General features: G+C 40.8%; 1 protein-coding gene across 1 annotated transcript in view; it reads left to right on the top strand.

The window, feature by feature from the left end:
* The window catches only part of LOC116334980 (thrombospondin type-1 domain-containing protein 7A), a 198,040-nt gene that overhangs the window by 172,651 nt on the left and 9,947 nt on the right, over nucleotides 1–15,442 (top strand). Inside the window, exons 24-28 of the mRNA XM_039619888.1 lie at nucleotides 1,492–1,665; nucleotides 5,303–5,401; nucleotides 6,995–7,077; nucleotides 9,534–9,747; nucleotides 13,036–13,123. Of these exons, the coding sequence (XP_039475822.1) occupies nucleotides 1,492–1,665; nucleotides 5,303–5,401; nucleotides 6,995–7,077; nucleotides 9,534–9,747; nucleotides 13,036–13,123 (658 nt within the window). The remainder of the gene's footprint in view (nucleotides 1–1,491; nucleotides 1,666–5,302; nucleotides 5,402–6,994; nucleotides 7,078–9,533; nucleotides 9,748–13,035; nucleotides 13,124–15,442) is intronic.

Raw genomic sequence — 15,442 nt, forward strand, 5'->3', positions numbered from 1 at the left:
ATATCACTGATCCTGTCCGCCTCAGCCTGAGGCAGGTCGAGGGCCCAGATAGCAAAAACACAGTAACCTTTTAGTCTCTTCACTCAAAATATACCAAAAGGGCCACCTGCCTGAGGATGTGATCCCGCACATGGCCTTACAGGAAAAAAAAACAATTCGAGATTTGGCTCAAGGTCATAACTTGCAATACTGCACAGGTCATTTGGCAGTTACTTTAAAAAAATCCACATAACAGAGATCAGCTGCCAGATGGAAGTAGTTTCTCTGCAAGGGTTTAATTTTTTGGACTGTGTATAAAAGATGGGGATGGTTTCCAGATCAAAGAAGTGCATCCAGTGAGGCCCTTAAACCAGCATTACCTTTAATGACCAGCAGGGGGCGCCTCTTGTGGTTGCAAAAAGTTCAATTTATCATAAAAATGGTAAATGGTAAATGGCCTGTATTTGTATAGCGCTTTACTTGGTCCCTAAGGACCCCAAAGCGCTTTACACATTCAGTCATCCACCCATTCACACACACATTCACACACTGGTAATGGCAAGCTACATTGTAGCCACAGCCGCCCTGGGGTGCACTGACTAAGGCGAGGCTGCTGGACACTGGCGCCACCGGGCCCTCTGACCACCACCAGTAGGCAACGGGTGAAGTGTCTTGCCCAAGGACACAACGACCGAGACTGTCGGAGCCGGGGCTGGAACCAGCAACCTTCCGATTACAAGATGAACCACCAACTCTTGAGCCACGATCGCCCCCAAAAAAGCACAAAAAACACTTTTCTTGCCAAAACGAATGATGTCATAGACTGTGACATCATTTACATTTGGTTAGATACTGAGATGGTAAAGGTAGTCCCGGGTAGCTCTCCAGAGTCTTCCCTTTATTTATTACATATCCTAAAATGTCATGGATGCCAATTACCACTTGACTGGTCAGCAGTAAATAAATGTAAACTTGTAATACAGATTTTTATCTGAATTTATTTTCACAGATGAAGAATGATGTAATGATGATATTACTCGTTGTGTTTTGGTGGTTTGGTAGTTTGCATTGGATAGTGGTAAGATTGCACACCTTTGGAGAGGGAGTCGCAAGTTTGATTCCTGCCCGCTATCCAGTAAGGGTCCTGGCCCCATGACCCGTGACCCCCCCATGCTAAAACCAAGCCCTGGAATGGCGCGGCTACGTCTGCAGCCTGTCCGCAGCTCGGACACAAGCATTTCACTACATGTTGTACTCTGTATGATTGTGTATGTGACAAAGAAAGCTTGTTTGTTTGTTTGTTTTCTAAAATGTGCCAAAAATGTACATCAGAGAATAAAAACATAAACAGTACAAGTTAATTGTTTTTTAAGGGGAGTGGGAATTATTTTTATTTTTGATGAATCATTGCTTGTTTTAATGATCTGTTAATTAAATGAAGTGTAAGGTGAATTTCTTTTACAGTGAAGCAGTCACAGGAAAACAACACATGTTGTCTGTTCTCTGCTGCAGGTGAATGCTACCTGATGGAGTGGTCAGACTGGAGCTCGTGCGTCAACATCTGCGCCAAAGAGGCCGGTGTCGACTTTGCCTCGGTTCAGGTCCGCTCACGAGCCGTGCTGGCCCAGGAGCCTGAAAACCTGCAGCTTTGTCCTGACCAGGAGTGGGAGTCTCAGCCCTGCACAGGTGGAGAGCACTTTGAAAAACATGACGGCTTCAACCTCTCCTGGCCAGAAAGTTTGACAAATTAACAGAAGCAAAGTCTATTTGAACAGTGAACTTTCTATGAATACAAATTAGCTTGCTGCAGCCCAGCAGCTCCAAACTTTGATGCATTTATTCCTTCTATTTATCCGCATATTCGTAATATTTACGGTGAGGGTAAACTGAAGTCAGTCTCGGGGTGTGATAGGTTGAAGGCAGTGGAGTGCACATCAGTGCATCAGGGGGTTAACGCAGAAAGACACTTACTTTCAGAGTCATACCCGCAGGCTGTTTAGGTTTCTATCTCTCTGAATTTGGACTGTCAGAGGAAAGTGGAACACCAAAAGAAACCTACTGAACAACAACATGCTGACATTGTGGGGAAGAGAAATCTGACACAGGAGTCACATAGATTTTCCTCCCTGGGAGGCATCAGTGCTAACCAGTGGGCTGCTTCCCTATCATGTCCGATACACAATCGAGAAGAAAAAGACACTAACTGCTACTGTTTGTCTTTCCCGTTATGCCGGGTCAATTGGCGCTCTCCCAGATGGGATTTCTCAAGTCAGATTTTCAAACGTTTGAAACCCAGATGCTCGTTTACAGTAGTGATCTCTGCGACTCCCTCTGCTACATTAATCACCCATTAGATGCAGCGCAGGTTGTGAATCACTACGACAAAACTCAACACACAGTGTACTGTAATTCCCCCTCACCTCCCTCGTTACTGTACACAGCCCCACAGCAGTCTTCGCTAGCATGACCTGGTTTCACAGCTTCACTCAAGGCAAGGGGGGGAGGAGTGGCCCAGCCAAGACTAGTGGAGGCGGAGGAGGAAGGGAGAGTGGAGGCAGGGAAGGAGAAGGCGGTGATAGAGAAAGAGAGGCTGGGGATGGAGGGACGGGAAGGTTTGATGTGAGGCTCCGGGCTTGAGAAAAACAAAAACAACACTGTTGTTCTGCAGTTAAAGTCATTCTGTTTTACAGTATAGTGATTCTTACTGAGCTTTGTGTCTCCAGTATGCACAGAATGACAGAATGACCAGCAGTTTTACTTCAATGCAATAATCATAATAATCTGAAGAACAAAAACAAGAAAGAAGCTGCTGGCTGCTTTTCAGCAGCTCCAGAGACATAAAAGCAAAACCTTAATGAAACACTAGTCCCTCCATTTGTAGGCATTTAAATTTGAAATTTGCAACTTGAATCTGAATTTATAACCAGGTTAAAATCAGAGTTGATATTGGAGTAACATTTATTCCCCAGGAAACCAGAAACATGTGAGACTCATCAACACGTTCATTATGTTAAAAACTATTAGAAGGAATTTCTTCACACACAGTGGATTCATTGATCACTCGTCAAAGGTCATTCTCATCTCGCAAAATTCACTTTTGGCTGTAGCTCAAGAATTCATCATCTCATTAAGCTGGTAAAATTTTTCATTTGTTCATTTTGGGCATGTTAGTTTAATAGGTGATTCTAAATTGGCTGCAGTGCCAATGCCTGGCTTTATGTCTCTGGTATTCTTGGTGTACCAGAGATAGAAAGTATCCGTATCCGTGATGGACCAGCGACCTGTCCAGAGTGCAACCGTCTTCCAAAGTCGCAGGGATAGACTCCGGCTCACCATGATCCTAGCTGGATACGCAGTTATGGATGGATAAATAGGCAACAATAATCTTGGATGCTCACTGTGCACACTGTGGTGATATAGATTTTTTTTGTGCTGCCTGATTGAACACGTGTAGGAGAGATTTTGTGGCCGTTGCAGCTTTTTTGCAGAAACATCCATATTTGCAACATTTTTCTGCTTAAGCATCCAAACATAAACATTTTTTATGTTTGTTAAATCCCACAAAGTCCTCATTACAAATTTAAGTTTGGACAAGTTTAAAAGATTAAAATCTCAGTAAGTAAATGGAGTGCATAATGGTTTAAGACACCTACGAGCATTTTTAGACATGTTAGACTTTATTTCAGTGCTACCCTGTGAGATTCAAAACAAAAAGTACTTTCAAAACAGGTCTATCACCACCAGCTGATTGATTCAGTTTGTACATCAAAAACTGTTTAGGTACATTAAGGGAAAAGGTCACATTTGGGTTCAAATGTGCCAAAGTTAATCCTGCACAACGAAATGTTATCTCATTATGAAATGTGTTATTTACAAAGCTATAATTATATCACTAAAGATAAAACAAAGTAACAAATTCTAACATTAGCAATAATTAGTGTAAAATATTCATCCATTTTTTTGTTCTGCTTGTCCAATTCAGGGTAGCAGAGGGGTGCTGGAGCCTATCGTTTCATTATTAGAAGTAAAAAAAAGTTCTATGAACACAAAAATCCATTTATTAAAAATGAATGGTTGTTAAAAAGTGTTACCAGATTTTATACGGTCCACAACCAGCAAGCTTGAAAGATGGCTCTATGGTTTTGCGGTTAAGACATTTGCACTGCACAGCAAAGAGCCTGATTCAAGAGTGGGAGGAGACCACAAACCCAGTTTCAGGATGTCACAAGACGGTACTCCAAGTGATGTCCCCAACCCTGAATAAGTGGGAGGGTGTAAATCTGTGCCAAATCAAATATGTGGATCTATCTGCTTTAGTGACCTGCTGGGAATTAAGGGAGCAGCCGAAAGCGCACCCCAGCAAACCTGAATGACATTAACTTCCCCTCTTATTAGTGACCATAGTGCCGTGATTTTGGCAGGTACAGACAGCACCTCGCTTAGCGGCTTAGCAGCCACTGTAGAGTGAATGTGTGCAATAGGCACAGTTTGATATAAAAGTGATTGAAAATGCAGTCAGTTTAAAAAGCTTGAATATAATTACTCTTTTTTTCCAGTTAATATGGTTGAAAATCATCCATCGCCTTTCTCAGCTCTTACAGATATTCTCATATCTGGGAGTACTACTGACATTATTTCTGCCTCCAGAAAAAAAGGAGAAAAAAAAGGATGAAAAAAAACTTCTGCGCTTCTCCTGAGAAATGTTTCTGTGGTAGTACAACTCCAGTCTGCTCATAAAAGATGGTGGGAAGTGCCAGCCGAAGTGAGTGATTCAATGATAACTTAACACGTTTGAAAAATGACTTCAGCTCTAGCGGAGCAAGGAAGAAAGAGAGAAATGAGAAAAGTAAAGTACATAAAAGGTGAAGTCCTCTCAGCCGCAGAGGATTCATCCCGTATGGCGGCAGATAGAGGCGTACCACTGACGGGAGCAGTGATACTGTACCCACGTCTGTGGAGAATAGCTCTGTCTTTTGTTCAAGGTTAAATTGTTCATTTACTCTCGCTGAATTGGCTGGACTGATGATTGGTTACACAGGACTCCGCAGGGAAATACAGTCATTTACTGCACTGATGGAGATATTGATAAAGTCATAATAGCACTGATAAAAAGTCATTAAGCAAAAGCTCTTACTGAAGATTAAAACATTGAACTGGACCCTTTTGAGATGACATGGTCATATTATGTGTCAGCAGCCTATTATACAACCACAACTTAGCAGCTGCTTTATTAATCTGGTGTCTCTCATATGATTAATGGTCACCACTGCCTGACTCACTACAGCCTTCACAGTTGTTGACTGTTTTTGTGTTTTGCTTTCAGGAGGTGAATGCTACGAGTACAAATGGTTCAGCAGCATTGGCCCAAATTCCAGCCGGCCTTTGATCTGGTGTCAGCGCTCAGATGGACTCAATGTCACTGGTAAGGAACTTCAGAAAAGCTGCTCCAGACATTTGTTTCACACAGTTGCTGCTGTGAGCACAGCAGCAATGACCCCCACCCGCTGTTTGAACCCCATTTTTTAAAAGGGGCAGACAATCAGAAGAAAGCTGACTGAGGGAGAGGAGCAAAAACAGCTTGTTTTAGAAATAATAACTTAAAAAAGTCAAAACATAATAAACCCCACAGATTTACCTGACCTGATGGATGGATGGAGGACTGTTTAAGAGTTGCAACCTCAAAAGTGTGTTCACCTTGGGATTAAAATGAGAACATTAAAGGTTTGATTTTTGCTTAAGATGAAAGAAACAAGACCGAATGCAAAATTCAAATGGTCAAAGATAATACCAAGGTTTGTTTTGTTTTAGCAGAAGATTTGACATTTCTGATGAGCAGACCGATCACATGATTGACCTCATTCAACAAGCTCAGTTATGCTAGCACTGAGATGGAGGAATTCTGAAAACATTAGTAAATATTAGTATGTTTTGAATAAGTACGAGCATCAAATCATTCACTGAGGTAGACGAGGCTGCTGAGGTTGTTAGTCTCAACAGAGAAGCACATCTGTGTATCATCAGCGTAGCAGTGACAAGTAGATGGCTTTGAAGCTCTTTGAAGCGGTATGGGAGAAATAAGCATTATTATGACCTGTCAGTCATGTGAAAAAATGTTCTAGTATAAAATAAAAATATGGATGGAGTGGGGGTAAAAATCATAATAGGTCTACTTTGAGTCTGGAGGTCTGCAGCAGTTGCTGAAGGTTCAATTGCTTCTCTTTTTTGTCATATTTTTTCAGCTTTTGACTTTAGTTTTTGGAGTCTCTGCAACTGATGATCATATTTATCATTATTTGTTCTGATGATTTTATTATCAAGTGTTTTTTTATAGCATAAAACCTAAAAAAAACTAACTGCAACTTCTCAAGTGCCGATGTTGTTATATTTAAATTGTTTGATTATAACTTCCTGGATGTATTCTTATTAAATGACAAATTCACGTCTATAAATAAAATGAAAAAACCCATTAAAATTACATTATGTTTGAGCTTAAGAAATCAAACTGTTGTCAAGGGATTGCAAGCACGCTTTAGTCTTCTTTAAAGGGGTCTCGAGCTAGAAAAGATCAGAAAACACTGTCCTACAGTAGTGTGAATAATAAATAGGGCAGCTGAATTTTTCTTTAAAGTGAGAAACTGGAGGTTGCAGCCGCTCTTAAGCTCAACTCTAAGCCTAAACCATTGGTGGTAATTTTATGTAGGAGGTAAAATTTATACAAAATGTCAGAAATATAACTGAAGAAAAAAAACTAGGCGCTTATTTCTATATTGATCTAAGGTGGTGGGCGATGGCAAGCCGGTACAGCTTTTCATCTCCGTTTAACACATCAACACATAAAATTGTTTTTAAAATAAACCTGGAAACATTGGATTTACTGAGTTATTATTGCAGATGAAAGTACATGCTGTGAAATAACCCCAAGTGTTAAGTTTTAAACATGGAGACGAACCGATTATGCTCATGTGATCGTATTTTAAAAAATGTACTCAATCTCATGCTGTTGTCTCTTTCACAGGAGGTTGTCCTCCAATGAACCCTCCAGAGGACAACAGCTCCTGTGACCCGCCCTGCCTCATGCCAAAGTCTTTCTGCAGCGAGGTGAGTGGATTTTATCCTCATATCACAATAAACTCAAAAATAAAAGAGCAATTTTCCTAAACCCTAAAGCACAGCTTCCCTGGATGAATGGTAGTCTGTGCAAACACTGTGACACACTGAATTGAATTTGAATGCAGCAGGGAATAAAATGATAGCAGCAGGAAGATGTAAAACCCATTGCTCCACAGTGTCTTTCAACTGCACTTCATCAAAATCATGTAAATAAGTTTTTGTCTCACAGACACGGCAGCTGGCAAATCACAGAGTGATCCATTTTCCAGGCTTGAATAGCTTTTAGAAACAACTCTTGACCTAGCAATGAAGGCAGGTTACCAGCTGTAGTAGCTCGTAGAGCCAGCCGCCTTACGTAACCGCTGAATAATCGGGTCAAAACGATCGGATGAGAAGCAGGGTCAGGACTTCTGAGGTCACCCATTCAATCCCCAGACGAGGATGAAAAACCTGCACTCACACAGTTTATTAGGTACACTCAGCTAAAACCTAATGCAGTGTAAGACAACAGTCGTACAGTAAATCCTCTCTTCATCGCGGTGGTAATGTTCAGTTTTGCAGACAGGTGTTTATGGTCACTCTGAAGGTTTGTTGTGCTGTGGGATTGGATTACATAACACTGTTAGGTGTTTCTTATATTTTTGTAACCCTGTTAATATGAGTGAGGGCATACTAAATACCAAAAACACCTCTGTGTGTGATGAAGGCAGTTCAGTGGTGTCACAAACTGCAGCGTCCAAGACAACGATGAAATTACACCTCGACAAAATATCTGACCAGCCAAGTGAAAGACTGTGTTCACACTAGGCTTGGTTGCCTTGCACCCCTTCCCCACTTTCCTGCTGGCCTGCGCTCACACTGCGCTTAACGATCCGAGCCCTGAGTACACTTCAGTGTGTCCAAGCATCTCAAACTTCATGATTTTTACGTGGCCATACTGAAGCTGCTCTGGAATTGGTGAGAAACTGTCCTCTCACATACATTATTACTTAAGGCGAATTTCACAGACCCAGCAGTTGTTGAGAAATCATCGGACTTCCACACTTGGCTGACCGCACTAGGTGTGCAAGTGTCTGACCTCACTGTGGCCTGACCCACCTCTTCAAGCAGGGCATGCTACAGTACCGTACGCACCAGTTACACTAGTCAAATAAAACTGGACTTTGAGGGTCAAACATAGTCAAGTGTTACACAGTTTGACACCATAAATATCAGAAAACAGTCCAGAGTAAGCAAAATCTAATGGCAGTTAAACTTTGTCTGTACACAAATCACAGGTATATTTAAGAGGAATTAATCACAGCCTTCACGGCTTATTTCAAATGCCACTGTGCATACCATTGCACACGCATGATGTTAGCTACACTTGGCAACGTAACCTAACATTAGCAGTGACGGCAGCAGCCTTCTTTCCTTCCACACGTCTATGCACAATACATTTATGCATTGCCAGTTTGCTCAGCACAGCTCACATACAAATGCTCAGTTTTGACATTATAATACTGAGCTCTGCAGGTTTTCTCTTTCTCTACTTTGTGTGCATTAATAAAAAACATGAATAACTACAGTAGATTAACAGAGCAGTATTTCTGTTGCTGACAAGTGAGGGCAGCAACATTTAATTGTCTAGCTGGCGAATCATACACATCCACAGTACAAGTTTAAATCTTGTTAATAAGTTGGTGACAGCTGGAGAAATCAGTTAGGAGCCCTCGCTATTTACCACATTTAAAATGCCTTTGAGCAAGGCATTAAAATAGTGTTTATTGAACCTTCTGACATTTTAAATTAAATATTAATTTGCATATGAGATTCTTAATTGTTGTCATATTTGCTACATCTGTCTTTTTTTTAAATTATTGCTTAAAAATGAATTGTGCAATTTATTAAGATTTTTCCGGGGAGGGGGATTAGCACTGATGATGTAGAAGCTCTCAAAAAGTAATGTATCAAATATGATACACTTGGATTTAAGGGGTTAATGCCCAACCTTGGGTCATACTTGTGACTGTAAGTGTTTCGGTGAACATACAGCATGTGATTCTGGGTGCAAAGCAATGCTTAAATGGTCCTCCATCTGCAGTACAGGCTATTATTGTTCCTGCTGAATTGGAAACAGGCATTAGCAGAAAATACGGTATATGGGAATGAGGCTACAGCAGGTCAGAAACAGCTCTGAAATGGTTCGATTTGTCTGGAAGCTTGTGCTTTTATCTTGATTGACCGTAAATGAATGAGAAATGTCAACACATGGTGGCCTCAGTGCAGCAGTTAAACCTGTCTTCAAACAGTAACAGGTCGGCCATGCTGCCATACCAGTCAGGACTCTTCTGAACACTCCTCATGAATTAATTCACTTTCAGGTTAGCTTGTTTAACATCCCTCCAAGCTCTGTACTGTCACTCCAGTTTAAATCATATATGAATCTGCGCTGCCCCCTGCAGGCTGGTATTTGCTTGTGCGAGGAGGGCTTCACAGAAGTGCTGTCATCCACTGGGCAGCTGGACCAGTGTGCCCCCATCCCCATCCTGGAGATCCCCACAGCAGGGGACAAGAAAGGGGATGTGAAGACCAGTCGTGCCATTAACCCCACACTGCCCACCACCATCCAGCCCGGACGCAACGGGCGGACTTGGTACCTCCAGCCCTATGGACCAGGTCAGACCATCACACACTGATCACACCTTATGCAGATTCATATCACTGTTTACCAAACTACAGGTTATCGTCAGTGTTAAGAAACATCACAAATGCAAGGAGGATACAATTGTTTTGCTGCTGTCAAGTAAAAACCTTTAAAAGGCATCTCCAATGCTCATTCGCACCTCTATATTGTATTTCTTGGACTCTACTAGAGTAATTTTGTATGTTTCACAGGTCAAAATAATCCGTATTTATCTTATACATGGCCTCTGTCTAGCCCCTCAGTTCATCCGCCGTCTTAAAACAACCTCTTTTGAGGCCACCTGCACTTTCAGCCAGTTTTCCTCTGATTGACAGCTTCTCACAAACATCTAAACAGCAGATGTCTGAGGCTGCTGTGCTCACAGCCAGAGCTGGTTTTAATAATGAAAACTCCCCCCATCTTTGACATCATACAGTGATATGACAGAAAATAAGAAAAACCATAACAGCCCCCCCCATTTAATCTTTTAAATGCCATGTGTTGGAACTACGTAAAGTGCTGCTTTACAAGCTTTTCTTTCTATAGAAAAGCGAATGTAGGCACAACTATCACATCCTTTCCAAAGCAAGCCTTCACTTACAGTGATGGTAGACATGTATCTGTAAAGTAAAGAATGTGCAGAGAATAATAAAAACTCCTATATTTCAAGTTTCTGCAAGTGTGGCTGAAGGGAAAAGATTCCCGAGTCCAGCGTCTGACTTTTTCCAACCTACAGAGCTCCACATAATCCTTGAAGTGAAGTTAAGACATAAAGCTGAGAGGTTTTCACATGACAACAGCAGGACGTGCTTTACTTTCAGTATGTTTGGGGCGGATTTAGTGTTGACAGTGCTGAATTAATGTTAGCTTGTACTTGCAGCTCTGTATGAAATAAAACTGACATATGTAATATTCCACGAGTCCTTTCGGATGCACTGATGAAGCTTTCCTACCTGCTCTTGAATTCCGCTACATTAACGTTTGAGAGCGGCGTCTGCACGGAGCATTGTGACTGATGATGCATGCGAGAACCATTTAGGATGCGAGAGCGCAGAACAGATTGAGTTAAAGTGTGTCAGGAGCAAACACTTCCACATCCACAAACCATCACTTACAGTAACCTTTGCATTGTTTATCTTCCATATGCATGCTTGTTTTGCAATACAATGCTTGCTGTTATACTTCACTACAGTAAGATATAAATAAAGATGCAACTAGATTATATAGCTTGTGATTTGCAGTGTGATTGTGTTGCATGAATCAGGTCAACTTTGGGAACAAGAGAAAAGCACTTGGGCATGTTTGAGAAATCTACGCTTTAACATTTTCTGCAAGTGCCGCATACTTACTGAGTACACACAGAGTACTTACAGGGTACTAATGACATTGCATAAACATGACTGTAAGCTGGAAAAAGAAAAGAATGATGAGTACGTGTTTGACAGTTATAATGCCCCACTGCGTCACTGATTTGTCCTGTATGTGCCAGCTTCGGTTTTCTGGTCTGACGTCAGAGTTGTGCTCGTCTAAGGAGCTTGGAAAGAAAACAACTGGACTTCTTGAAGTTTTAACAAAATGTAATCTGACAAAATATCTATTATTCTAAATGAAATGACTAAACTGGCTAAAAATAATTTCTCACAGTCCTGAGATGTATTTTGGCTCCAGCTCTGTTTGTGACATTGTCTCTATAAAGGAAAAATTCAGATTTCATTTAAGTCCATTTCTTATTGGTTTACATTTGCACCAGTCCTAGTGTCTCTGCAGTGAGGTAGTTTTGTACTCTAAACCATTCTGGAGGCTGGATACCCCCTGCAGAGTTAATAAATTACCACTCCATTATTTCTGACACATTCTACTAATTATAAAAAAAATAAGAAACAACATGTTTACATGACTGCGAGTGACAGTAGTTCGGAAAATGGACACTAGTACACTTTGCAGTCTGTAAGCAATGATCACAGATCACTTGTGTGAAATCAGCCCCTGGCCCATTTAACCGTCAGGCTCTGGCTCTTCGCTGCCCATCTGACAAAAGCTGCTGCACCCTGAGAAAATACACAGAGCACCATTTATGGATAACAACATGCTCCGCTGGTTTCTCATTCCCGGTATTTTTTGCCTTGTTTTCTTCCACTATGGCCACAGTTAAGTATCTGACTCTTAGGATATTACACTGTAAACCACAAGCTATGTGATTTATTTATTTATTGTTATTAGAGGGATGCACTGATCCAATACTTGAATCGGAAGTTATATCAGTCCAATCCTAATTCAAAAAGCGGGATCAGGTATTGCTGACAGTGGGTCACTCTGTTCAATAACTCTGTGTTTGTCTGCAATTACTACACCACACATCAGCAGCTGTTAGCAGGAGAGCTACAACAGTAACAGCAAAGCATCACCAGTTTAGACATATTTCACCTCAAACTGTGGTTGAGTGATTTCACACGACTGAAAAGCTCCAACATCGACAATGCTTTCTGTATTATCTTCTCATTGGCAACCTTTTATTACTAATACAATAATATAACACAGTGTGGTAAAGTCGACTACTATTAGTTCACTTGTTAAGTTAAGGAGGCAAGGCTGAGATGGTTTGGACAGAGGAGGGATAGTTGATATACTGGACAAAAGGTTTTGAAGATAGAGCTGCCAGGCAGGAGGAGAAAAGGAAGAACATAGAGAAGATTCATGGATGTAGTGAGAGAGGAGACGCAGGGCTGCTGTGACAGAAAAGGATGTGAAGGAGAGGGCGAGATGGAGACAGATGATCCACTGTGGAGACCTCTAAAGGAAGCAGCAAAAAGAAGTAGTAGTTGTCAGCTCTACTCCACTCAGGATGCTCGTGTTTGTATGTGAGGTGATGCACTCACATCAGAGCTGGGAAGGCAGAAGCTGGTGCAGCTGTAAATCACAGCAATATACAGTAATGACTCTCACAGTGAGCTGAAGGGAGACTAGTGCATGATGAATAAAAGTATATTATTTTTTTATTTAGGCTATTAAATTAAATTAAATTTCCTTACACATAAAAGAATGAGTCCAGGTCTCGTCCTTAGAGTGAGGAATATAGCTTGTTAATTTATCACAGGATCAATACTGTTTTGGCAGATACTCTGAGCCGGTGTCTCTCTATCATATTGGAACTGGAAAAGGTTGGATCAGTGTGTCCCTAATTGTTATAAAGTACTGCAGAAATCTTCACAGAGTCCTTTTAATGGCTTCTGGTACCATGTCAAAGTGTAAACAGACAAACTGACGAGCTTCCTCCTCCACAGATGGGAAGCTGAAGATGTGGGTGTATGGTGTAGCAGCTGGAGCCTTTGTGCTCCTCATATTCATAGTGTCTATGATATACCTAGCTTGGTGAGTTGATGAGTTTAATCTTCCCTATAATCATCCTCCTCATCCTCATTCATGAAACTATTAACATTTTTTACCCCCCACCCACTCTGAGTTCAAGAGTCCCCTCCCTCACATCATTCTTGTTTTTGGTTTTGGGGGTTTTTTTGTCTTTACTTCTTTTGCTTGCTTCATGCCCTTCCCATGTGAGAGCAGCAGCTACTGTGCTAAGGTGCATCGCTCACTTAAGGCCCAAGAGTCTGATGCCAATGGGACGGCAGTGTGGATGGGCCAAAATGCACATGAGATGACTTACACCTGCCCTGATTGCCAAGACCTAGCTCAAAGCAGCAGCAGCTAAAGAGGATGTGGAGGGTTCACTCCCACCCCGACACACCCGACACACCCTTCAGTATAAGTACCTGCAAGTCCCTGAGCTTTCCCTGTGACCTTTGTCAAGGTGTCACATGTCCTGCCTGACTGGCTCAGTGAAGGTGGTGGTCCAGGTGAGGGCAAACCACCCAGAATGTGTTTCTCTCAGTTCTCGTAGAGAGCTTTAGAGCTCTTAGACACACTGATGTTAAGTCACCCTGACCTTTTCTCTACCCACTGCCTCATTTTAATTATAATCACGCACTCCAAGTAAATCTACACACATCACAAATCCAATTTATAATTACAGCTGATTGCAAACCATAGTGTTTCTCTAACTGATATATGACAGAGCCCACGTGATGTCAACCATTTGTTTAGGACAAGAGAAAGAGTCCACAACAGGTTACCCTGTTGTATGCTGTAAAGTAAGCCCACTATCGCCATATGACATCACTTTTTTAGTAACAAAGTATGTAACATATGTAACAACCTAATGACTTCCTGTTCAATGATGAAGCTTATACTTATCAGGTCCAGCTAATCTCAAATAGCGAAGAGATATTAAACATGAATCCCAAAAGACAGTTCGAGAGTAAAGAGGTTAAATAAGAACTTGAAACCACTTCTGTGTCTGTACACTCAACAAAAAGTAAGAGCCAGGAGGCAGTCAGCATAGACTGAAAAACTGCAGAGAAAAGGTCAACTCTGACCAAAGTTCAGAAGTACAGCTACCACCCACAGACTTGGTGTAGACGGGCGTAGCTTGTAGGTCAAAAGAGTGAAGTGATGGTGTAAGTGCCTTAAGCCTGCGTTCTTTCTAACAGCGAGCAGGAGGCGACTCCTCTGATTGTACAAAGACACAAACTGAAACTTTCTGGGAGAAAAACCTTTCGCTCTGTTCTTATATGACCTCGGAAAACACTCAATTTTTGTTCTAAGGCTCCAGATTCAAGTCTTAGTGAATACAATACAATGCTTATTTTGGAAAGTCAAAAATAGAGTTTTAAAACACCAAGATGGCAACATTAAAAACACTCAGCTCAACTGTTCACATCAGGATTTCAATTAAAAAGAAAAGCGTTACAGCGGCTACATTCACACAATGTAAGCCACGATCGTTACAGACACCATCGTTACAAAACTAAACTGAAAGTAGTCATGAAAAACATTTTACTCAGCTTAAATAAATAATAACATCTGCATTAATGCTATTTTTATCAGACTGGGATGTCCATATGGCTGTATTGTGCTTTTCTGAACTTATTTTCAATCTGACCCAGACAATAAAGTTACATTATATACCCATGCATTATAGTTCATAGTTTAAAAAACTAAAATAAGGGCTCAAAAAGATAAAAAACAAAACAAAACCCAACTTCAAATAAAGACATGGACAAAAATAATGCTAATTTTCTTAATACGCGGTTGGGTTTAAATCCATACCTGTTTCATAAGCTTGTTACATGTTTGTATGAAAAACTGAACAGTTCAACGAGTAAAAATATTTGATTCCTCACAGAAATACAGGAAATTAGAAATACTAAAGTCTCTGCACTGCTGAATAAATGCAGTTATTTTACAGCTGATTTGTGTTAGGACAGATTTATCCATGCATATCATAAACTCAGCTTAGAGATTGCGTTAATCACAAAACTGTGATATATTAAAAAAATAATGTGTCTTAACTTTTTATTTAGTGGGATGTGTGAAGAAAAGAAAAGAAAAGAAAAGAAAAGAAAAGAAAAAAGTTACACTTCAAATGTTTAAAAAAATGACATTAAAAATAACATTACTACAGTGGACATGCTCTTCACCATCATATACTTTGATTGTACTTCTCAGAGCTCATGTAAAATTATTCTTCTGTCATTTAAATTTTTTTTAAACGAGGGTTAATACTAATGTGTGGGAATAATCATCTTGTTTAAACTCCAAGCAGAATATGAGCAGACTGAGATGATGACATTA

This window comes from Oreochromis aureus, linkage group 11 (genome assembly GCF_013358895.1).
Source record: "Oreochromis aureus strain Israel breed Guangdong linkage group 11, ZZ_aureus, whole genome shotgun sequence".
NCBI lineage: Eukaryota > Metazoa > Chordata > Actinopteri > Cichliformes > Cichlidae > Oreochromis > Oreochromis aureus.